The sequence below is a fragment of the Coenobita brevimanus genome, chromosome 40 (genome assembly GCF_032717465.1).
Source record: "Coenobita brevimanus isolate Jiangsu-jjx chromosome 40, ASM3271746v2, whole genome shotgun sequence".
In the NCBI taxonomy this organism is placed as follows: Eukaryota; Metazoa; Arthropoda; class Malacostraca; order Decapoda; family Coenobitidae; genus Coenobita; species Coenobita brevimanus.
The window spans coordinates 57,328,822-57,354,042 of record NC_136993.1 but is presented as its reverse complement, the minus strand read 5'-3'; the positions used below and the strand labels follow the sequence as shown (position 1 = coordinate 57,354,042).

General features: G+C 41.0%; 1 protein-coding gene across 1 annotated transcript in view; it reads left to right on the top strand.

Annotated features, from left to right (window-relative positions):
- LOC145397131 (putative glutamate receptor) overlaps positions 1 to 24,513 on the top strand; it is a 97,486-nt gene extending 72,973 nt beyond the window's left edge. The window contains exons 5-11 of the mRNA XM_080270330.1: positions 770 to 935; positions 2,152 to 2,390; positions 17,533 to 17,717; positions 18,713 to 18,949; positions 19,844 to 20,022; positions 20,973 to 21,135; positions 24,379 to 24,513. Of these exons, the coding sequence (XP_080126456.1) occupies positions 770 to 935; positions 2,152 to 2,390; positions 17,533 to 17,717; positions 18,713 to 18,949; positions 19,844 to 20,022; positions 20,973 to 21,135; positions 24,379 to 24,513 (1,304 nt within the window). The remainder of the gene's footprint in view (positions 1 to 769; positions 936 to 2,151; positions 2,391 to 17,532; positions 17,718 to 18,712; positions 18,950 to 19,843; positions 20,023 to 20,972; positions 21,136 to 24,378) is intronic.
- The last annotated feature ends 708 nt before the right edge of the window (positions 24,514 to 25,221 follow it).

The following is a 25,221-nucleotide window of genomic DNA, read 5'->3' as shown; positions in this document are numbered from 1 at the left end:
TAATGAAAGATCAATAATTAGAGAAGCCTAAGCAACAAAGAAAGGAAAGGAGAAATGACTGAGGTAAACCTTAACCAGTAGGACCTGATTGTGGAAACATTTTAAGTTGTAACCATTGTACACGGCAACTGAGGAAAATGTCATTTAATGAACTTGCACTATTTTTACTAATGTTACACTTTAAAGAATAAATGCAACTTTTAGAGTTAATATAGACATATGTAATCTTTGTCACATATATGTGTGAAAGTAGGATAAAGAGTAACAAAGTACGCTAAGGTAATCACAAAACTTGATAACATATTCTGTATTGCATAGAAAAGAACACCACTCGACCCCGTCGAAGGTGGCAGAAATGCTAAAGACGAAGCTGAAAGTGCACACTTCACTGCAAAAGCAACAGACCAAAATACATTTGTATTACTGAATGAAAAGTCATTTACCTCATGCAAAAAGCATAGGAATTGACACTTTCCCAGAACTCCCTAACCAACATGTCCATTACTCTCATATCGTTTCGTCAATGTACATGCATTCGATACTTTGTGCGCTGAATGGTCTCAGTTATGTAAAACCTAAGTTGATGGTGATTTGTAAGTATAAGGGGACACATTTTTAGAGTAAAACATGTGGACAGTGGCATAATTATTTTGATAATTGTAAATATCACACCCTGGAACATGTTTCACTGCTTTATGTTCAGAGACACAATTCTTGTGATAAATGTATATATTACACAATGCTACATGGTTCACTGTTTGATGATCAGAGGCACCAGGCAACATGATGGGACGGGAGTTGAAGATTACGGCGATAAGTTACTTTCCTTACGTTGATTACACACGAGACACGGACCGGTCACTGACGACAGTTACTCCAAAGGATTCTCTTGATGTTCGCCTCATCACGACATTCGCAGTTGCGTTTAATTACACGTAAGTGTTATTGTTTCTCCCATGAGGGAAATTAAAACACCTATTTTCTTACAGCAGATCCTACATATTGTGTATTACATAGTTTAAAACTGTTATGACAAAGACAAAAACAGCCTTAACGCATGTTCCTTGCATAATCCACAGAGAGACCTCTCACCAAACACAGTTGCACTAAGGCCACAATAAAGATGAATAATCTGCCTGATCAAAGCAGTCAAAATCAGAACTTCCTCATCCACCATCCTCACCACCATTGGCTATGTCCAGAAATCGTTACCACTCTGCATATGTCATAACTGTACAGACAGCTTTCTCTTGACTAAACAATGAGTAAAGAAAGTTGCAATTAATACAATAGATAACAAAAAGAGCGACGAATTGAGACTGTAATTTAGTTTAAGGGGTGAGACTTTGTACAAACTAATCACTTCATTTGCTTGACGTTTTTTTTTTCTATTTTTTCTTGCACACTCCAGACGATTGTTTAAAGTTAAAAAAAAAAAAAAAAAAAACTTTCCTAACAGGAGACTTTTGATATCGTTGCCACTGGCTCCTTCCTTACAAAGGTACTGGTATGGTAGTAACAAAAAGAAAATAAATGATTTTATCTGGCTAAAGAGAAACTATCTTAACTGGAGGAGTAATGCTGTAGTCTTCATTAACCTCTTCACTACGGGGCAGCTTTCCTATGTTAAGGAAATTCGTCCTATAATAACGTGATAAAAAAAGAAAATGACATCTCTGCAGGGCAGAGACTGAAGGCGTGAGTGGAGAAGGCAAAAAATGTCATGGCTGGTCAGAAGACTTGTATTTATTAACTCTCCCTTGGTCAGAACAGCTCCATCATGTTTTCCACTCAACGCCAGACGATTGTATTTGGCCGAGAATAAGCATGGAAATCTGAATCTTGATACTGGTCAGTCAGGAACAAAAGAACGCCTACTATTCCCCTGCAACTGCTTCAGATTTAGAGCATGTCCAACACTGTGACACTTCACATCAGTGATTCATCGGTTGGGAGACATACGTACTAAGATTCTCTCAGCTTAGGCATTTTAGCTGGCAGAGGTAAGTTACAAATGAGAGGTTAAATATTTGGCAAACCATGGTCCTTGGCCATCACAAACTGTCTCATGGTCGGTAGAAACATAGGGTTTTATATGGATTCGAGAGAGTCCTGAGAACCTAATAGTTTTCATAATATGCTGTTCCACAGATTCACTATGCGTGAAGAACCAGGCCGCTTGTGGGGTATGGAGAAGGACGGAATATTCGACGGCATGATGGGACGCCTGCAGAGAGAGGAGGCGGATTTGTGTACCATCGCTGGACCCTCGCCGGAACGACTTAAGGCCATAAACTTCCTCACGACTTATCCCTCTGATTTTATGACAGTGGTGTCTCTTAAACCAACACTTCTTCCACAGCACTTGGCACTGATCAGACCCTTTGCAGGTGTGTGATAAAAAGAATGTGAACAGTCATGTTAGACATATATTTTACATATTACACAAATTTTTTCTATACACGTGATCTCTGTCTTTTGTGCACCGAATATACATTACGATAAAGCATTGCACAAAATTATCCAGTAATAATTATAGTAGTAGTAGTAGTAATAATAGTAGTAGTAATAATAATAATAATAATAAAAGTAGTAGTAATAATAATAATAATAATTGTCTATGTACAGCCGAGGAAAGTTCCGCATTATACACTTGCTCACCACTTTGAATAGTAAATGTCAGAGTGTTAGCGACGCAGTAGCCAACACTCATCTATCTGGTAACTGAGTGAGAAGGTTGGGGATGGAATAGGGAGGGGTAGAAACTATCAGCTCCCCCAGCCTTCCTCCTCCCTTAACCTCTCTCCCCCCACTGTGGTACCAGACATTTGAGTGCCAGGCTACTGCTTCATTAATGGTTGTCTCACACATAAAGGTCTGAACTGGCAGGCAGGTGTATAAGGCGAAACTTTCCTTGTACACTGGCGGTCAAAAGATCTGTCCTGATCCCAGGCACAACACGAATCTCTACCAACTGACGTTCGAACAACAGTGCTTCGGAAGGAGGGGGATGTGAGGTGCCGGGGTCGCAGGAGACAGGGGCAGAGGGAGGGATTCAGTGTCCATATCGATGGGAGGATACGTAACCAATATTGCCATGATTTCAGTGTGATTCACTGAAAAGTTTGGGTTGTGATATTGAAGACTTAAAATTATATGAGTATGGTTAAATATTCCATTAGACTGCGAGCATGTGTTTGTCAGCCTTGGTATACTCATCATGAATTTTGACCTCTGCAGTTCATTGGTGAAGGAAACGGACAGCATGAAGTGATGAGGTGAAGCAGATTATAGAACTATCCCAAACTACCACTAATTTTGATCAAAGTAAATAGCTCTGGTTGTTGTTTTGTTATATTTTCTTGTTTCTCCAGTGCTCTTTCTTACATCTCTCTCCACGTTCCACACATTCTCACCCTTCCTGTCAACCTTCTACCTCACTCCTCCCTCTTCCTTACCTCTCTCCGCCCACTTTCACTCTTCCTGCCGACGTACTCCCTTCCCTGAGGGTCATGGACCTCCTATTTGGATCCAGTGTTATATGTGATCAAAAATACAGAGAGAGCAAACTGGTGATCTGAAGACCAGTGGTAGTGGAAAGTTTTCCTTTACTACGTACACCATGACATTCATTGCACAAATATTATCTAGAGACAATCGGACCAGCTTTATGCATAGCCTCTTCATTATCAGAATAAATACTCATTTTCCAAACCTTCCCTTATCCATTGTATGAAAAAAGAATATTTACTTCTGAATCAAAATGAATGGTTTAATAAGCATTGCATGTTATTATGGAAGGCAAGAACGTGCGAATGGCAGGAGGGTAGAACCCCATAACCCTTTCGTGCACAATGACTCAATGTGAGTCATAATCCTTGCAATCTGAACAGTAACCGATGATGCAACATGACGGAAATTCCCTATGAATGATCGTAGAAACTTTTCCTCTGGATGAATTTGCATATAATTTTAGTGAGTCAAAGATGAGGGTGGTCAGGTCTAAAGGAAATATATGGCAACACCTGGGAGCTTATCAGTGGGGCAAGCAGACTATTTTTAGTTCTGTGTACTCCTAGCAGTCAGCCTAGTAGAGTGTCTGAGCGAGCAGCTGGCTGTCTTATTCTGCATTTCCTATTCCTGCACCATCCATACCTTATGTGTATTATAGTGATAGTGTGTTATATATACTGCAGTGTGCTTGTGAAGAAGGTTTCTTATATATTTTCAGAAAAAGCCAAATTTTTAAGATCTTAACAGATTTTTACCGTTCCCCTCCAATCACACTAAAACTACTATGTCACGCAAGGGCTTATCAGAGAAAGAGTACATGAAATACTTGTTTAGTGGAAGTGAAAGTGAAGAAAGCAGTGAGAGTGAATCTGATGGTGAATCTGGTGAGGAGGAGGAAAGGGAGGCAGAATCTGTCCCCAAGGGAGGAGATAAGCATAAAGCACTGGTCAAGGCCTAAGCGATTAGCACTACAGGCAGTAGTAGCACCATCGCTACCACATCATGAGGAGTAGACTGTAGCACCAGTCGAGCAGGGTAATACTCCCAAGATGGATGGAAAGCTGCTGACAGGGAGAGCTGGAGCTCCCATTTCATCAGCCTTTGAGACTAGTTCCTGACCAGCCCTCTTTGCTGAACTTTTTCAGTGTCTCAGTAACACAGAGAGTAGGCCAGCATGCTCTCCAATACAAGTTTCTCTAACTGTCAACACCAAACTACATGCACAGTACACACTTCACTTCCTTTTCAAAATTGAAATTAAATGGCTTTTGAAAATCAGGCCTCGGAGAACCTGGGGGTAGGGGACCATAAATTCTCCCACGATCGGCCCCTCTCCCGGTGACAACTCAGAGAGATGCCTGGAACCACTGACTGACTCACTTCTTCTTCATTTCTACATCATTTGTGGCCTTTCCTCTAACTTTCTCTCTGTCGAACACCACCTCTCCTCCACTAAATCTCACCTTCTCTGTCTGAGGCAACTGACAGCAAACCCTTTTCTGTTTCCTCCTGCTTTCTCTATACTCATTTCAAAGCCAAAGGTGGCTGCCGTGTATGTGTATGCAACGATTTATCTTGCTCTCGTGTTCCTGATCTTGATTCTTCTGAATTCTCTACTCTATGGCTTCGGCTTTCTTGTCATTCTCTGACTAAATATATCTGCACTGTTTACTTATCCCCTACTTCTACTGACTATCAAAAATTCTTTGACTATCTTACTTCTATGATGGAACACATTCAATCCATTTCTCCTTTCTCTGAAATCTCCATTCTAGGAGATTCCAATGTTGATCACCACCTTTGGCTCTCCTCTCCTTTCACTGATCAACCTGGTGAACAAACCTACCTCTTTTCTATCCATAATGACCTAGAGCAGCTTGCACAGCACCTTACTTATATCCCTGACCACCTTGGAGAGAGCTCCAACATACTTGACCTCTTCCTTACAACCAATCCTGCTTACACTGTTAATCTTTCCTCTCCCTTGGGCTCCCCCAATCACAACCTTATTACCTTAACCTGTACTATCGCTTCGGTATGGCCTGTGGACCCTCCAAACAAATGTCGTCTGTGGCACTTTGGAGCTGCAGACTGGGAGGCCGTCAGGCAGTAATTCTTTGATTTTCCATGGAATGATTATTGCTTCCATGGCTGGGAGCCATCTGAGTGTGCCTTGCACATTACAGAGGTTATTCTTTCGAGCATGGAAGCATACATTCCTTTCTCATATCCTTTGACTAATGAGAAGAAAGCCTTGGTTTAAATATGCTTGTTCTAATGCTGTACACAACAAGGAGAGGGCCTATAAAAGGTACCAGAGCCAACCCATCCCTGAATCACATCTTATTTATGTTTCTGCCCAGAATCGTGCTAAGTCTGTTCTTTGCACTGCTACAAATAATTTCACTCATACTAAGTGCTCCAAACTCTCCAACTCGAATTCTTCCCACTCCTTCTGGCACCTTGCCAAAAACCTTTCTAACAACTTTACCTCATCATCCTTCCCTCCTCTTTTCTATTCTGATGGCTCTGTAGCTATTTCCTCTACTGATTTAGCAAATGTCTTCGCTCAGACTTTCTCCTCCAATTCCACCTTAGATGATTCTGGTGCTGTTCCTCCATCACTTCCCCCCTCAGACTTCCTCATGGCTGGCATTAAAATTTCTTCAGCTGATGTACTTTCTGCCATCACTGGCCTCACTACTAACAAGGCATATGGGCTTGATGGAGTCTCTCCTATTGTCCTCAAGAACTGTGCTTCAGTGCTTACACCCTGTATAGGTAAACTGTTTCACCTTTGTCTGTCAACTTGTACCTTTCCTTCATCCTGGAAGTTTGCTTTCATTCAGCCAGTCCTAAAGAAGAGTGACCTTTCCCAACCCTCTAGCTCTCGTCTTATTGCTTTGACATCCTGTGTTTCAAAAGTTTTTGAGTCAGTTCTTAATAGAAATTTTTAAAGCATCTTTCCTATCACAACCTTCTTTCTGATCGTCAGTAAGGGTTCCGTCAGGGACGCTCCACTGGCGATCTTCTCACCTACCTTTCAGACTCCTGGTCATCCTCCTTTCGGGACTTTGACGAAAGCTTTGCCATTGCATTTGACATCTCAAATGCTTGTGACTGAGTCTGGCATAAATCCTTACTTTCCAAACTGCCCTCTTATGGCTTCTATCCTTCTATCTATGCTTTCATCAACAGCTTCCTTTCTGGTCATTTTATAGCTGTTGTTATAGACGGCCATCGCTCTTCTAGATCTATCAAGAGTGGTATTCCTCAAGGCTCTGTCCTAACACCAACTCTCTTCCTTTTATTCATCAATGACCTAGCTGTACATCTAACGCTATCCACTCGTATGCTAATGATTCCATCCTTCACCTTTCAATTCGGTTCCCACAACGTCCATCTCAGCAGTAACTTCAACAAACAAGGGATGAGGCTATGGCACACCTAAAGTCTGACTTGGGTCGTATGTCCGACTGGGGTAAAAATGATCTTGTTCTTTTTAATGCATCAAAAACTCAGTTTTTCCACCTATCTACCTGACACAGTCTTCCACAGGAATACTCCCTAAGGTTTCATGATACCCAGCTCAATCATGCATCATCCTTGCACATGCCTGGGATTTCATTCACTCGGGACTGACTGTATCTTGGAAAAATCATATTGCATCTCTCGTAAAAATCTGCTTCCAAGAGATTAGGTGTGCTAAGCCGACTCCGTGCCTTCTTTACCCCTGCACAGTTGTTGACTTTATGCACAGATTTTATTCGTCCCTGTTTAGAGTACAACTCTTATGTGTGGGGAGGCTCCCCACATACAGCTCTTCTCAATACGGTGGAGTCAAAGGCTTTTCGTCTCATCAACTCTCCTCCTCTTCCTGGCTACCTTTAACCTCTGTCTCTTCACCGCACTGTTGCATCTTTATCTCTTTTCTATCGCTACTTCAATGGTCACTGCTTCTCTGAACTGTCTTCTTGCATCCCTCCACCTCTATGACGGGTGCATAACACCCTTCTAGCAACAAATTCACACCCCTTTTTTGTCCAGCTCTCTAATGCAAGAGTTAACCGTTACTCCCAGTTTTTCATTTATGCAACAGGTCAACTCTGGAGCTGTCTTCCTCTGTCTGTATTTCCTACTTCCTATAATCTCCAGTCTTTTAAACCCAGTGTGTCCAGGCATCTCAAAATGAATGGATCTTGAATTAGGCTCTCTTTTGCATTGTTTTTGTTTTTTCTTGGAAGGAACGGTTTGCGGTCTCCTGGCCTTTGGTTCCTTCTTTCTTCCATAGAAAAAAGTCCTTTCACCACTGCCACCACTGGTGTAACTACTGTCACCACTGCCACCACTCCTATGACAACTGACACCATTGGCGTCACCCCTATGGCAACTGACACCACTGTTATCACTACCACCACTCCTACCGCCACTGGTATAACTCCTGCCACCACTGGTGTCACGTCTGCCACCACTGAAACCACGATGACCACGGAGACTGAGCCGTACCATACTGATGAATGCATACAGCAGTCAATCACATCACAAACACACACACACACACACACACACACACACACACACACACACACACACACACACACACAAGATTGAAAAAGTTCAAAGGGCCGCTACAAGATGGGTACCAAGCTTAAGGGATCTAAGCTACGAAGATAGACTAAAAAAAACTGAATCTACCAACACTACAGGAGAGAAGGAAAAGAAGAATCATGATTATGCTATATAAATGCATATCAGGGAAGGGGAAAATAGACATAAATGATTACTTAACCTATGGGGAAGCATCAGCAAGAGGACACTGCAAAAAACTGCATAAAAAGAGAGGTGATAAAGACGTAAGGAAATTTAGTTTCCGAAATAGAGCAATTGATCAGTGGAATGTACTACCGAATGAAATAGTGTATGGCAAAACAATTCACAAATTTAAGGATATGTACGATAAATATGGTTTAAAACGCGGGAGAGTACGAGCTTGACTCATTCCTGTAAAGATACAATTAGGTAAGAACACACACACACACACACACACACACACACACACACACACACACACACACACACACATCACAAATACTCACACAGACGCACACACAGGCTGTGATCATACCTGTCCTCCTCTCTGCAACTCCATCTCCTCTCAAGAAACACAGCAACACTGCTAGAGAACGTGAGTAACCAGCTTATTCGTCTAGTTTTTATTCAGTTGTATTGTAAGGTATAAATTGTGTGTTTATTATATATTTCTCATAGGGATTATGTGGTTCATTTCATTGCTATTCTCTCCGTCATTTTATTCGTAAAGTATAGGTCGCATCAAAAATCTGAAGAAAGCATGATCAAGCTGATGATTTCTTATGCATACTTTTGTAAAGCAAAGTAACCTATGTGTGCAAATAAATATTTTGGGAAAAGTTCCTAAAGACGAACATACTCAGTATTGTTACCGCGCGCAACCCATCGTAACTTTTCAAAATTCATTTTCTCAATAACAATAAGGGTTACAACACTGTGAATTATATAATGGGCTTCCTTTACCTTTGGGCTAGAAAATTGGATAGAATTTATATATATATTTGTTACAGTGTCGCTAATAATGTACAAAATAATTAATCTGACGTTTTTAGGTGATTTTCGTTTTTTTTTTTTTTTTTCAATTACTCGAATACTATTGTACAGATTAACCCGGAGCCTGTCTCTTTTGAAAGATCGTGAAATTCTGCTTATAGAGATGTCCTTTGCAACTGCGTGTCATGGGAAAAAATTTTCACGGTGATGTTGGGAAGTTATGAGAAGCTAGTTTTCACCTAGATAAGGTTTATTCTTGCTTCATTTCTGTACATTTATTCATCTGTTTCATTTTTTTTTTCTTATCTGATAGTATAAACATCAGCGAAGATGATGGGATGCAGTTCATAACAATATAAGCATTTTCCGAGGGTAAATTGGGCCATAGAATTTTTTTCCTTTCCACGCGAGCAGAGGCAGCCTGAGTGAGGTTTGGGTTCTGTGCAGGGAACCAAAACTTACTGAAAACTTATGGTGCACGAGAGGGTTAATTATGTAGTGAAATGACATGAGTGGTTGTTTGAAACTGTGTGTGAGAGAAACAGAGAGAGAGGTTGTTTTGAATGTAGAAGAGAGCCGCAGTGCAAAATGGTGTGCAATATAATCAACAGTGAACTATGAATAATCTAAGACTACATTACCAACTATTGCATTATTTTTTATTCATTGTAGAAATGGCACAGAGATGCGGCAAAGGATGGGTGAAGGGCAGAATGCAAACGATTCTGAGGTCATTACCCTCTGTGGTCATATCATCGGATGTGGGAAGTGGGAAGGTCATCAAGAGAAACTGCCATTCTCACAGGTGTCTCTGTCATGACTGTGAACCGATGGATTCGTCGGTGGCAAATGGAGCGTTTTCACTCGTCAAGATGTCGCTCTTATAGCTGACGTGGTAAACAAGCAGTCCGTGTGTTCTCAGTTCAGGTTACTCGGGCTCTAAAGCTTCCCTGCGATACGCGGACGACGAGAACATGCATTCACGAGATGGATATTCACTTTTGCAGGACGGCCAAGATAGAAAAAACTCTCTCAAGCCAATAAAGACGGTTGACTAGGCTTTGCTTTACAGTATATAGGAGGATGCATATACTTTTGGAACACAGTAATATTTACTGATGGGGAAATGCTTCCCATCGGCGGAAGCAGGGACTTGAAAGTGCTGGAGACTAGTAAACACACGTTATGAAACGAAAAATATACAGAAGTAGGACAAAAGTGATAGGGTGGCCCTATCATTTTGAGGATGGATGTGGGCCAAATGGACCTGGAGAATTGACGAAATTAGAAGATTTACAGGGGAAAACTACATTGACGTGTTAAATGTTTTATTGCCATCTGTGCGAAACATGGCAATCCCACTTCCTTATCCTGTTAGACTTGTTCATTACAGGAGTCCTGTGAACTATGTGCAGAGAGGTAGAGGATTGGCTAAATCAGCACCCGGAAATGGAAGTCCTTGATTGGCCCTCAGAGGGTTGTAAAATAAACCCAATCTATTGTATGTGTGTCATCAATACTGTAGTGTTTGACTGTTATAAATTAATTTGTTTAACTCATTTGTTTCATTCTTCTGTAATTATGATTTGCCACTACATTTTCTAATTTCATCCCAAGCACCTGCCGAAACTGATTGAAATGATGAGGCTTTGGCCACAGTGTTCTTCATTTACTGAAGGGCCTCAAAATCACGGTGGTATACCTATAAGTGTGGTATGAATTATAACTTTATTAAAGACAAAAAAGTATGACCATAATATTCATAGAAATATTTATTATCCAATGATAACCGGTGACTGGCCCCTCTACAAAGAAACCAGCGAACCACATTTATTAAAAGGGAAAGGGGAAAAAGAAGTGTATGATAATCATAGGGGCATTTGTCTTCTTAATGTAATAGGAAAAGTGTATGGTAGGATACTTATTGACAGAGATAGGGAAAGAACAGAGGAATTAATTGGAGAAGTACAGGGAGGCTTTAGGAAGGGAAGGGGTCGTGTAGATCAGATATTCATTCTTAGATCTTTAGTGAAAAAGTTTCTAGAGAAGGGAAAGAAGTTGTATGCGGCTTTCATGGATTTGGAGAAAGCATATGACAGGGTGGATAGACAAGGATTGTGGAAAGGATTAAGAATATATGGAGTAGATAGGAAGTTGTTCAATGTTGTGAATAGTATGTATGATGGTGCTAAGGCTGCAGTGCGTGTGGATGGTGAACTGAGTGAATTTTCCTGTTTGAAGGTTGGGTTGAAACAGGGATGTGTCATGTCTCCATGGTTGTTCAATCTATACATGGATGGGGTAATAAAAGAGGTACAAGGTAGGGCAGTGGATGTTGGAATGGCCCTGGTGAGAGGGTAGTGTCTGGAAACTCCCGGTACTGTTGTTTGCAGTTGATACTGTGTTGTTGTGTGAAGACGAAGGGGAGCTGCAAGGCTTGGTGGATGAGTTTGGGGGAGTGTGTAAGAAACGGAATCTAAAGGTGAATGTATGGAGGAGTAAAGTGATGGTCTTTAAGAGAGGTGAAGTCAATGAATGTACAGTGAGGTTGAATGGTGAGGAAATGGAAAATGTGAGTACATTTAAGTACTTGGGTAGTGTGATGAGTAAGGATGGAGGTTTGGAGGGTGATGTGCTTGAGAGGGTGCAGCAGGGAAGAAAGGTTGCTGGTTCCTTGAATGCAGTGATATGAAACAGGGAAGTGAGCATGGAAGTGAAAAAGTTACTACATGACAGTATTGTGATACCAACTCTAACGTATGGAAGTGAAGCTTGGACGTTGTTGGAAGGACACAAGTCAAGAGTGAGAGCAGTGGAAATGAGTTATTTAAGTGAAGCCTGTGGAGTCACATGGAGAGACAGGCTGACAAATGAGGACATAAAGGAGCATTGTGGTGTGGATCTGGATGTGATAGGAAGCGTTAGGAGGAACATACTGAGGTGGTTTGGCCATGTGGAGAGGATGGAGGGTGAGAAACTTATGAAGAGAGTGTATGTGAGTGAGGTGGAGGGGGGGAGAGGGAGTGGGAGACCGAGGATGAGATGTATATGAGAGAGGGGGGTGTGAGTTGGGAGGAGGACAGTGTAATGGCATGGGACAGGGCGACGTGGAGGCGATTTGTTTGAGGCCACCCCGTACGGGATTGAGGCGTCTGGCAATAGATAGATAGATTATTTTAAAAAATAAATACAAACTGATTGCTTCTATTCTAAGAGGACTGAGAAACATCATAATGCTAACAAGTATTCTCTAAATCCCCTTATCAGAAATTATGTCTTGAGTAGTCAGTTACCTGTATCTCATGTTCATACTTGTGAATTTAATAGCACCTTATCAGTGAACCATACTGAGATCATGGCAATGTTGAGTACCTATCATCCCACTGATATGGACATTGAGTCCCTCCCTCTGGCCCAGCCTCCTGCCACCCCTGCACCTAGCTTCCCCGTCCTCCCAAAGCACTGTTGTTCGAACCTCAGTTGGTAGAGATTCATGTTGTGCCTGGAATCAGGACAGAACTTTTGATCGTCAGTGTATCTACGCTGTTTCCCCCAAAGAAAGGGAAGTAGATGAGACTGGGTGACACACTCCCAATTTACTTATCCACACACACACACACACACACACACACACACACACACACACACACACACACACACACATTTATTCGTATCTTAGCTCCAAGGGAAGCAGGGACAGATCCTTACCTCACCACACCACATGATGGTCAACTGTGTAGTGCGATCAGCAACATCCGCAGCAAGGCCCGACAGTATAGCTGGTTTACCCCTGCCACATCATAATTGACCCATCCCCTTACCCACACCTGACCTGATCAACTGATCAGACCAAATGTGGGCTGTGTCACCATCTGTTCATTCACAATTTCTCTCCAGTCATTTCTATCATGCACGGCCACTCTTCCTTGTTCTACAGACATCCCTCTCGCATCCAATGCTCTCTTCACGCTGTCCATCCATCCTATTTGTGGTCTTCCTCTCAGGCTTACACCTCTCACATCCGATCAAGTTATCTTTTTCACCAATCACTCTTCATCCATTCTCTCCGCATGCCCAAACCATCGCAAAACTCTCTGCTCAACTTCACCAGCCATCTCCTTCATAACACCAGTTTTCCCTCGCACGTCATCATTTCTCACTCGATCCATACGTGTCACTCCTCACATACTCCTCAGACACCTCAGCTCCATTACATTCAAACTTTTCTTGTCTGGCACAACCATTCCATGTTTCAGCCCGATGTAACGCAGTCGGTACCACTACACCCTCATACAACCTCTTCTTTACATCCATTCTAAGTGAACAACATCTAAACACTTTTTTCATTCCTCCCAGCACTTTTCCTATTTCATCCATTCTAAACTTCACTTCTACATCTATTCCTCCATCTACAACAACATGTGACCCTAAATACTTAAAACAGTTTACCTCCCCAAGCAGCTCACCATTCATCCCCCTACCGTCTACCAACCTTGCACACTTCATCAATTTACTCTTATCCACGTTTACTCTCAATTTCCTCCTTTCACACACCTTTCCAAACTCCTCTACCTACAATTTCAATATCTCCTCCAGATCAGCCACCAGTGCATTATCATCCACAAACAGAAGCTGATTCAGATTCCACTCTCTGCCACCAGCATTCACCAGACTCAAACTTCCACCCCACACTCTCACATTCACCTCCTTTACAACACCATCCATATAAATACTAAACAACAAAGGTGACATCGCACATCCCTGCCACAGCCCCACTTTCATGGGAAACCAATCATTCTCAGCATTCCCCACTCTTACACATGCTCTGCTATTTATATAAAAACTTCTCACTCTTTTTAACAACCCACCATCAAGTCCATACAATGTCAAAACTGTACACAATAATAACAACAACAACAACAATAATAATAATAATAATAATAATAATAATAATAATAATAATAGTAGTAGTAGTAGTAGTAGTAGTAGTAGTACATGTAATAGTAACTAGAAATCTGTAAATGCCCTGCAGACAGTCACTAGTCACCAGCTACTGTTTATTAGTGATCTTGACCCCAGTGAGGAGATCTGGATTATTTTTTTTCTATCTGCAATACTACATGCCAGGATACATAACCTTGGTCCTTCAGGTTGCTTGTGTGGTCTCCGGTTCTTCCCGAATCGTCTGGAGACTCTGAGGCCGGAATAATAATGCTTAGTAGTTAAGTATTCTGATTGTGTAGCCACACTAAGGAAGCTTTACCGTATGGTAAGGTATGTTTAATATAAACAAGATCAAGATAACTTCCTGTGTAATATCAACAAGGGGTCTGACTAAGGTGTCGCCTTGGGAGACTAGATGGGGTACTTTATCAAACGGCTGATATTCGAAGTCAGAATCAGGGGCAGCTGCTCCAGATGCCTCTCCATCCTCATCCGCGTCTGAAGTCTGGAATACTCGTTTATTTTTTGGTGGGCTTGGAATGGGAAGATTCTCAGAATGATCGACAAGTCTTATTGCTGAAGTTAAACTTGGATAAACAAGGCTGTTTTTGTTTTTTGACAGACTAACCACAACTTTTTCATCCAAAAGTAGCAGTCTGCTGTGTGGTCACTAGGTTCCTTCCACACAGTGGGAATTGCAAACGGCGTCCCTGTTTTCTTTTGTGCTAGCCATTCACGAAAAGAGTTGGAACATGTCACGCGGCAGATATGGGGCGCCCACAGTTTGTCCTGGTTGCCAGTCTTGATGCCAAAATAACGCAGATAACCTGTCTTTAGGAGGAACATGATGTTCCGTTCCTGTCTCTTTAGAGTGAAACTTCAAGATATATAACAGAAAGCTTTAGCATCATTCACACATATGCGAGGCATTGTCAGCCCATAAATCTGAAATAAGAGTTATATTAAGAATTATGAATTAAATAGACATGCTTTAGATATTGGATACACTGTAGGCAACTGGCAATGTATACGCTGGATATCATACACTGCATCCCTGCACATATATACAGACGTATAAAGAGCACGGAGAGGGAGATGAAAAGAAGGACCATTGTACTATAGGGATGCATGTGAGGGTAGTGAGTTTAGAAAAATTATACGTGCTAGAGCAAAATGAACATCATAATTGAAATCAGTGCCACGTTTTTGCCTTGGGATACCCATTTTTGTCTCTGAAATGAAATTCTTGTCCAGTACAGTAACAAGCATACAACGCTGATGAATGTCTGTTATAATACTACATCACTTTAGCTTTGGTGTGGGTGAACAACAGTTAAGCAAAGCACCGTATGCTTCGGTCTTAGTGGACTCACAGCTGATGGCAATAATCACTAATAGCCTGCTGATTGTTTAAGCGGGAGGTGCTACGCAGAAGGGTGCCACAAAGAAGGGAAATCCCTATTATCCCCAAAATACAAACCACATGTTTACATCTCCATCTTCGGTAATAATCTAGGTTAACATGGTCAAGTGGACACAGAAACGAAGCCCAGCAGTCTGACCAGTCCGAGAATTTGACTCTGTTTTTCTAGTTGTTAGTTGGATATGCTAGCCAATGTACAGTCGTGGCCATAAATAATCACCTACCCTCCTGTACCCCGCGCCTCAGGCTGGCTCGTTTATGAGCGGCAAGTCACACTGGACTAAGAGGGGCGGAGAGGGGGGGGGGCAAAGAGAGAAGGGAAGGTGGGTGGGGGGAACGAATGATGGTGCTGGAGTGGAGTGGGGGAGGGGAGGGAGGGAAGGTAGGGGGGGAGAATGAAATGCGAAGTTGTGGCCACATAATTTGTCTATTTTCTTTCAATGAGGGCATTATATGAAGGAGTTAATATTCTGTAGATAAAGCTGCATTACACCTTGTATAGCGGCGTCAGATAACAAACTTTAAATAGACGGTGATGTCAAGGGCTGGCTCATGAGAGAAATATACTGACGTGACAGATCAGATATTTGTGCAGAGCCATCGTGATTGTGTGGGCCCAGATTGTCAACGCGTGGAAGCCAGAGAACGAGAGGACACGGGCCCGCCTCCTCCAGCACACCAATGACGAGTGGGAACTGTTCAGGCGAAACCACCAAACCATTAAAAACATTGTTTCCTCGGTGCCGCGAGGGTTTTAAGGCATGAGGCCACTGGACTACTTACTAAGGCGTTCCTGGTTGCTCTGGCTTGACCAGTGTCGGTAAACATTGACATAGATATATTTTGGGAGTTTGGGTAGGATTTTGTTTCATTTTCCCTCTAACAGATTATGAGAGATACCGTTATCATATCCACCCACGAGCACAGACATCAAATTTATTTACCTTTTATGCACAATTATTTTAAATAGCCTTTTCATATAGAGATGACATTAAATAATTATCGATTTGAAATGATGGTGACTGTATACTGGGAGTGTATACCACAAGGGTGATCATTTATTTACTGTGGACAAAGCCATGTCAAAGGTTGCATATAATATTTAGTGTCAAACATTAATTATCGTACATGTAAGGGTAGAGGACGTTTCTTACACAAACATTACGGAAGTCAAAGCCATCCAGATTCCATTCTGCGTCCGAAGTCAAAATACACGGACAAACACAAAAATCTGGTTCCGCACTAACGTTTGATCTGTCACGTCAGTATACTTCTCTCACGACCAGCCCTTGATATCACCACCTACAGTATCTAAAGCTTATCTAACGCCGCTATACAAGGCGCGATGCAGCTTTATCTATCGAATATTAACTCCATTATATCATCCCCTGAATGAAAGAAAACAGACATATTATGTGGCCACAATTTCGAATTTCATTCTCCCTCCCCTGCCTACCCTCCATCCCCTTCCTCACTCCACCCCAGCACCATCGCTGGTCCCCCCCACCCACCTTCCCTTCTCTCTCAGGCCCCTCCCTCTCCGCCCCTCTTACTCCAGCGTAACATGCCGCGCATAAACGAGCCAGTCTGAAGCACGGGGTTCAGGAGGATAGGTGATTATTTATGGCCACGACTGTACCTCCTGGATTTTCTTCAAGCCGTTTCCTGTAGGCTTCTTTTACAAACCTGTCTTCTTCTGTAACATGATATGCAAGGCAAGAAACACCCGGTCACTTGTAGCATAGCTGTCGCACCGTCAGAATATTTAGAGACGTATAACACACAATAACTAGGCAGCTGTAATACGTACTGTTTTCCTCCAATAATTCCTTTGGTTGAAGTTAACAAAGCTTCTTTATTTCCATGTAAAGGTTAAGCTTGCGAGATTGAACCAGGATTACGTGGCTCGTATAATATGTGGACGGTTGTGTTGACCATTTTACTACAAATAATGTTGACAGTTCTCCCAGTATGTGCTTTTCTCATCTTTCTGGATTCCACCTCAGCAAATCATTAGGTGTGAAAGTGGGTGAGGATAATGGTGATAAATGATTTTTCACCACGACCAGCTGTGGTGTGGGTGGGAGTATTGGTGGGCGTAGTGGTGTGGGGAGCGACACTGTGGGTGCTGCAGCGGGTGTGGGTATGGGCGGCAGGTGGGCATGGCATCCAGATCAACACTGCCCTCCTGTATGGCTGGGGCGCCCTTCTGGAGCGGCCACCTAAACACCCTTCAGTTAGCATTTCTGGACAGGTGATGACTAAGAATATTCGCTTGCTGTTTTAACCTTTCTTCGAGTGATACAGTACCGTATTTTTTATTATTTTACTAATATTGACAATGAATGTTAGTTATAAGAAGGCCACATAATACACAGGTTGCTGTACCTTAACTCCGGTCTATCTGGCCTGAACACATGTGACCAACTCCTGCTGTGGGGCCGTCCAATACTGTAGGTACAGTACAGTGCATACACAGTGCAGAAAATTGACATGCGCCACCCTGGGTGCGTGGACAGCTCGCCAGGGTCGGTGTAGGAACCTTCCCCGTGGTGAGGTACAATGAAATATGAAGAGGCTTGACTCCGAAGTGGTCACCGCATCTGCTCTGCTCCATCTAGGGTAGAGAGAACCACGACGTGTAGGCTGCTCGTTAGCGCCGTTGTTAGTAATTAATACCTAATCTCAACTGCAAGAGGCCTTTAGCTATTGTCATTAATCTAACCATTTTTTTTATGGCATTAGCTTATCATATTAGTGTTTGAACAGACAACAGGTACTCACAAAACTGTACTTTCGCCACCTTTGAAGGCTTTCAAACAGCTCTACCTTTGTGACTTGTTTTGCATATTATATCTTAATTTTCTCTTCCGTCACATCTCCACATTACTTCATATGACATACAATGCATAAATAACATTCAAAAGTAACTGATCAGGGAGAGGCTTAAAATATTGGTGTGTGGACTGATTTAAACATACTTGTTTCCTTTCCACCCCTTTCAGTACTCATTTAACCGATTCTTTATCCTTTATTCTTCATTTTTCTATTACCTTTTCAGTACTAACATACCGTACCATAATAAATGCTGGTGAGATTCGACTGGTTTTCTGCCTCATCTTTTTGGTGTTTAGAGACACAGGTAACAACAATCTGTCTCCACTGTGGAGATGCTAACTGGGTTCTTGCCTTTGCAGATCTTACTGACGAGGTTCAGTACAAAAGTAACACTCTGTCTCCTTGGTGCAGCTGCTGGTGGGTTTCTGGCTGGTGTTCTGTCTGATCATCTCGACAGGGTTCAGGTCCTCTCTCATCGCCCACCTCACCGTTCAGGGCAAGTCTAAACCACTGGAGACACTAGAGGACCTGGTACATACTGATGGATGGAAGTGGGGCATCGAACCTTGGCTGTTAACTGGGGTACCAATAGAATACCTTGCAAGACACACGGATCCGGTGGTGCAGACGATTTATAAGCTTATGGAGGTCCGTGATGTATACCTACTACGTACTTTGTGAAACGTTTCTAGACTCTTAACTCAACGGATCTATTCTGTTTTTGCACATCTGATGATTTTATTCAGTACTGTAAATAACTTTTCAATTGCTGGTGTTAGGTATACACATTAGTAATTCGTTCATTAGATTCTTGTTTGGCTAAACAGAATTGTCTGGAGGTAGCGTGAATTGAATATAATCCCTTGTCTTGAAAAGGTAATATTCCAATACGCATATAAGGAGGTTGAATAATACAATTATGTTGCAAATTTGTGCAGTTTCCTTGACTAGGAGATACAGATTATTGCTCTCCAGTGTGTGTTGTTTCTCACGCCCATTCCAGAACATTTATATGAATGGTTCACTACTATAATCCTGGGTTCAGAAAATGATTAGAGTGATTAATTAGCTTCAACAGAAAAAGGTTAGAGGGATTACTTTGCGTCACCAGAAAAGGGCGCGTGTGATTAGGCTACTTTACCTACACAGAAAAAGGTTTGGATGATTACTTCACCAGAAAAAAGGTTAGGGTGATTATATTGCTTCAACAGATAAAGGTTAGGGTGATTTGTTTGTTTCAACAGATAAAGGTTAGGGTGATAACTTTGCCTAAACAGAAAAAGCTGTGGATGATTACTTTGCTTCACCAGAAAAAGGTTAGGGTGATTATTTTGCTTCAACAGAAAAAGTTTAGGGTGACCAATCTGCATTGGCAGAAAAAGTTTAGGGTGATTATTTTGCTTCAACGGAAATAAGTTAGGGGGAATAATTTGCTTTTACAGAAAAAGGTCAGGGTGATATATTTGCTTCAACAGAAAATGGTTTGGGTGATTAATTTACTTCATCAGAAAAAAGATTATAGTGATTACTTTGCATCACCAGACAATCTTAGTGGACGCAGCATTGCAGAAGGTTCTAAATGGTGGTTTCTCTCTACTGGCCCTGGAAAATTACATCAGAATCATCTTAGACTCCCGCTACATAGACTCAAAAGGGAACACGCCTTTTTTGGTCAGCAAGAAGAGCTTCCCAATTATGGCTACGTTTGGATGGGGCATAAGGTAAGGGGAGAGAGAGAGAGAGAGAGAGAGAGAGAGAGAGAGAGAGAGAGAGAGAGAGAGAGAGAGAGAGAGAGAGAGAGAGAGAGAATGTTTGTAATAATGGTTAAGGACGGTATGTCGCTAAATCACTTATAATTTTGTTGCATAACTGTATAAGGTTTCAGTCAAGTACGAGGTAACTGTAAGACATGTGAAGAGAGTTTTATGTAGAGGTAATTTTTAGATTAATAAATCTTAAACAATAGTCAACATTTCATCGGTAACCTCTCCTCATACTGATTTGATCCACGTCGAAAGGGATTTATTTCATCTGCAATAGAGCTTGCACAATGGAATGCTTAGCTTCCCAAATATTGGTAAGCATCAGAGTTCAAAATGGGCACTAGGAAAAAAGCAACTTAATCCCCCTTTCGTTTTTGTTTTCACAACTTATCTTTAGACCTTTCTGTTACAAAATTGATCCATTTCTTCCTCTGATAATTCCCAACCATGATTTCAGATTTCTTGCAATTCCATCCAGTAGTATTTCCATAAATACTGCTGACCAAGAGACAGGCAGACATAAAGAAAAACTAACAAGCCATAATAACAAAGTTGGCGAATGAAAAATTAATAAAATATATACTTTCCATTCTCCATACAATCTGTGTTCACAGTAAAGGTAACTCCCATTATACGTTCATAACAATTAGTTAATCAGTGCCACACAGCACAGTATATACTCTAGAGAATAGCAACGACTGTTTGACTGTCCCTTTCTGGGAAGGAAGTTTGTTCAATTCTGTCGTTACCTCAAATAGCACATTCATTTCTTCTGTTATTTGCAGGATGATGCTATATTTATGGTCTTCGGTTCACAGAAAAAAACTAGATTTACGGTGGAGAGAGAGAGAGAGAGAGAGAGAGATTATGACCATGTATGAGTCACATTATGCCATCTTTCTTTACAGGAAAGGCGCACCATTCTATGGGCCTTTCAAAAAACTTATCCATCGCCTAGATGACGCCGGCATCATTAGCTACTGGACCGAGGAGTTGATCACACGACGGGTTAAGGAACTTAGGGCAAAGAACCTGGTGAATAAGGTTAATGTTTTGGTCGACACCACTGAGGTAAGTCAGCTGCCCCGCCAGTTTTATTTTGGTTAATCAATCAACCACTGAGGTCAGTATTTTGCTTTCATCTAAAGTGTTAATACAGAGGAGAAAGGAACGACATTTTGCTAGTTGATCACATCCTTAACCCCTGAACAGAGAAGACTTTTTTGTTGATATGTTCTTGTATTGCTTCCAGGCTATTTTATTTATAATACCCTAAATCAGGTAAACGGAGGAATCACAGACCTAAACTGTTTTACCTGTCAATTCTTTTTATGCCTCTAGCTGCCTGTGATTCTTTGTTTACTACATAGCCTCCTGACTTTTTCTTCTTCTGGAGTGGGAATGGTAGTTATTCACTGTTCTTGCTCTTATCTGGAAAGTAATGCTTTTTTTTTTTTGGGGGGGGGAGGCATTCAGGTCTGTCTTGTCATCCATTACCAGAAATGAGTCATAACTGGGACCAGTGGCCCGATTGGACTGGAAATTGTTTTATTCTTCAAGTTATAGAATTTTAACGGTACCATGCTCTAACCAAAACGACGTTACCCTGCGCCCTTTTTGCTGTGTTACGGTATCAAACAAACATTCAAAAATCGGATCTTTATAATATAGATAATTAACGGTGATTGGTGATCGTGATTGTTGACTGTTGACTAGTGGCTGGTGATTATGATGGTGATGAGAGCTAGTCGATGTAATCAGCTGATTTTCCTTTAATCTGCGACAGTTTTCAGATACATAGATATATGAAATGTTTTGATAATAAGCAATATTATTCTTACAAGGAAATCTTTCCTCGTGGGAAGTGGTATTGTACAGAATGTATTAGGGATTAAATGATAAATGTATTGCAAGCAGATGAGACAATTTTCTAACACTCAGATGTTAAACACATCAGTCCAGCAAGTTTTGTATAGGACTATAATTATTTCCCTTTAATTTTGGTTTGCTGGCATTTTTTTAATGTGTGTTTGTTACCATCAGATGCCTTCAGTCAAGTCAAAATACCCTGTAATGAACTGAGGTGATATATCTTACGAAGTACCTAGTACAAGAAATCTTGACATTAGGTAGTTTGCCGAGCTGGTCATTTCCGTAACTCTCTTGTGGAGAGTTATTCACCCACAGACCTTGGATACAAGACCACTGTATCATCCAGGTTGCCACAGTTACCTCCCATTTGTGTTACTGTGTGTTTTTAATTTTACCTACCCAAACAATACTGAGTGGATGGACACCTCAGTCAAATAGAATGAAAAGACGTTCTCATGAATGAGTTTAAGGCATTATTAAGTACGGTGTATAAACACTTATATCATTTTGGCTGGCTATTGGACCTTAATGTGCTGATATTGTTAATATAGATTAAGCCCGTCAATGCAAACCATGTTGTTCAGCATATGACTGACATTCCGAAGCAAAAGAATTAGAAAACATGTCATTCCATTCAGGATGATGAAGTCCTTGACATTTCATTCTTGCTACCGTCAGACTACATAACGTTTCTTTATACATCTGATAGTTAATGAGCAATGGAGAAATATTATCAGGGAAATATGAATTAAAAAAAAGGAAATAAACATGAGGGAGAATTTAATGGTAATAATGTGAATATCCACGTATTCAAAATAACAGTAAATGAATCTTTCGTGCCATAATCTATATCTATATATATATATATATATATATATATATATATATATATATATATATATATATATATATCACGTTTGCGTTGCAGCTACACCGAAATACTGTTCTTCTCTATGATATTTACACCTATTTAATAGGGAAACAAACTGATTCGCTACAATACAAGTGAATATTGGCACCTTGTTACCAATTACGTATTAATTCTAGTTCCACATTACGGCCAAAGGTTCTGTTCAATGTAGGATGAAGTAATGATTCATTGCTTAAGCAATAAACTGTTAAGTGCAATGCCATAATTTCTGAAGCATGTGAGTTCAATGAAACGAGATTAGCCTTCCTGTATTATTGCTGTCTGCACTCTATAGTGTGGGATGCAGGTGGATCATACCAAATAACCACAAACCTTCCATAAATGACAACAAAGAATTAGGGGTTTGCATTCCATAATGCAGCTTAAGGTGTCAACATACAGCCTTTAGTTACAATCATCATTCACTGAGCAATTATAAAGGATTTGTTCCTATTTGCATAAATGGTCTAATTTAACTTTTTTATTTAAGAAATTATATATATATATATATATATATATATATATATATATATATATATATATATATATATATATATATATATATACCAGGGATGAAACAGTTAATATCCTCTTGTATGGTAAGAGCAACTCTTTAACCCGTGGAGTCCCATCGACGTTCTTTAACGTCCACATGTTTTGTCACTGCCAATCCCGTCAATGTACATAAATGTGAATCAATTGCAAGGTCCCCATTTTGCACAATTTTCAATTTTCGCGAGTGATTTTTGGTACGTATACACGTGACACCTTCCTCTACAAGATGCCAGACAGGGACAATGCCTTACCCAGCATGACCTCCTCCCCCCCCTGCACGCCATTGTCTCAGCAATTCACCTGTTATCAGTGACCTGGCCAGTAAAACCATGTCATGCCACAGTACGAAATTCAGGGCCAGAGTGATTCCCCAATCAATGACAATCTGGAGGACAAACTTTACATAGCATTAGAGGAAGAAACAGTCAGAAATGATGATCAGGTAATGTGGCAAAAAAAGGTCAGGTATGGTGATGAGTTAGTGAGTGAAACAATGCTTATAATGCCTATATTTCTGCTTGAAAACCAATATACTCTTGTACTACATATAAATTCGTACCAAATAAATAAATAAATAAATACCGCTTATGAGTGGTGTGAAATAGTTATCCTCCCATAGAATTCGTTTTCTTTGATGCCAGCCTGTTAGATAACCCAGTAAGGTAAGGAGGTACTCCTACCTGTATCGAGTATTTTAAACCTCAGGTGAGCGATTTCTCTATGAATTTTCGATGTTTCTCACCAAAAGTGGAGGTTTGAGCCAAAAAGAAAAATTTTTCCAAAAATGGTTGGGATTGGGGGGAGTCAGTGGTGGAAAAGTGGTCGGGATGGGGCAGGTTAATACCAACGTAATTTGAATCAATAAACACTGCCAAATATTATATGTTATATTAATTTGCCAAAGTAGTGACTAAGGAGAATGCACCTTTGCATTCTCTTGTCAAATTATAATACAATTCTTATTTCTTTTTCATCAGAGCAAGAGCAGAGAGGTAGTGCTGAGCCTGGACCACCTGCAGAGCCCCTTCTTCCTGCTGTTCCTGGGATCCACTTTGGCCGCCCTCACCCTGGTGGTGGAGATACTTGTTGACTCACGATCTGAAACTGTGTAAATTTCAGGATATGCATCAGTGATAATAAATATATATGCCTGTGCTGTACTTTATTAACTTCTCTCTCACAGCACTACATGCAGAAGCAAAAACCCTTATTATCATAGTCATTATCACTCCCAGTAAAGTGCGCTTTGTGAACGCATGACAAGCAATCGAACTCCATGTTATCAGAAGTTCCCTCTGGTTTAAAATTATAGGTGGAATCTCCAATGTTTAACTGCCAGAGTTGATGCCGTAAAACAATGTTACAACGGAAAATCTATTTGATTTCGTAATCGAGGCAGTCACCGATTACAGTCGAACATCCCTTTGCAAAACTCGAGACTGAAGGGGTTCCTACACTTTTATGGGTGAGTTTTCGGCTGATAAAATTTAGTGAATGAATCACACGCATAACGAATTTCTGCTCTACTTCACGTAAGGGTAAAGTTATTACCTTCTGATTCGCGTGCCGGTTGGCTCGAGCCAGGCCACATATTTCACAACTAAACTGAGAGTAAATATTGCTCGCTAGCTGGTAATCATCAGTAAAACATAGTTTTTCATAATCATTATCCGTTACTATCAGTAATTCATCCACCATTCATCAGTATCCATCCAGCATTCATCATTCATATACCATCATTAGGATTCATTTATCAAGACTCTTGATCATGACAACCATAACTTTGCTTTCCGGTAATAGATGGGCTGGGTAGAATTCAG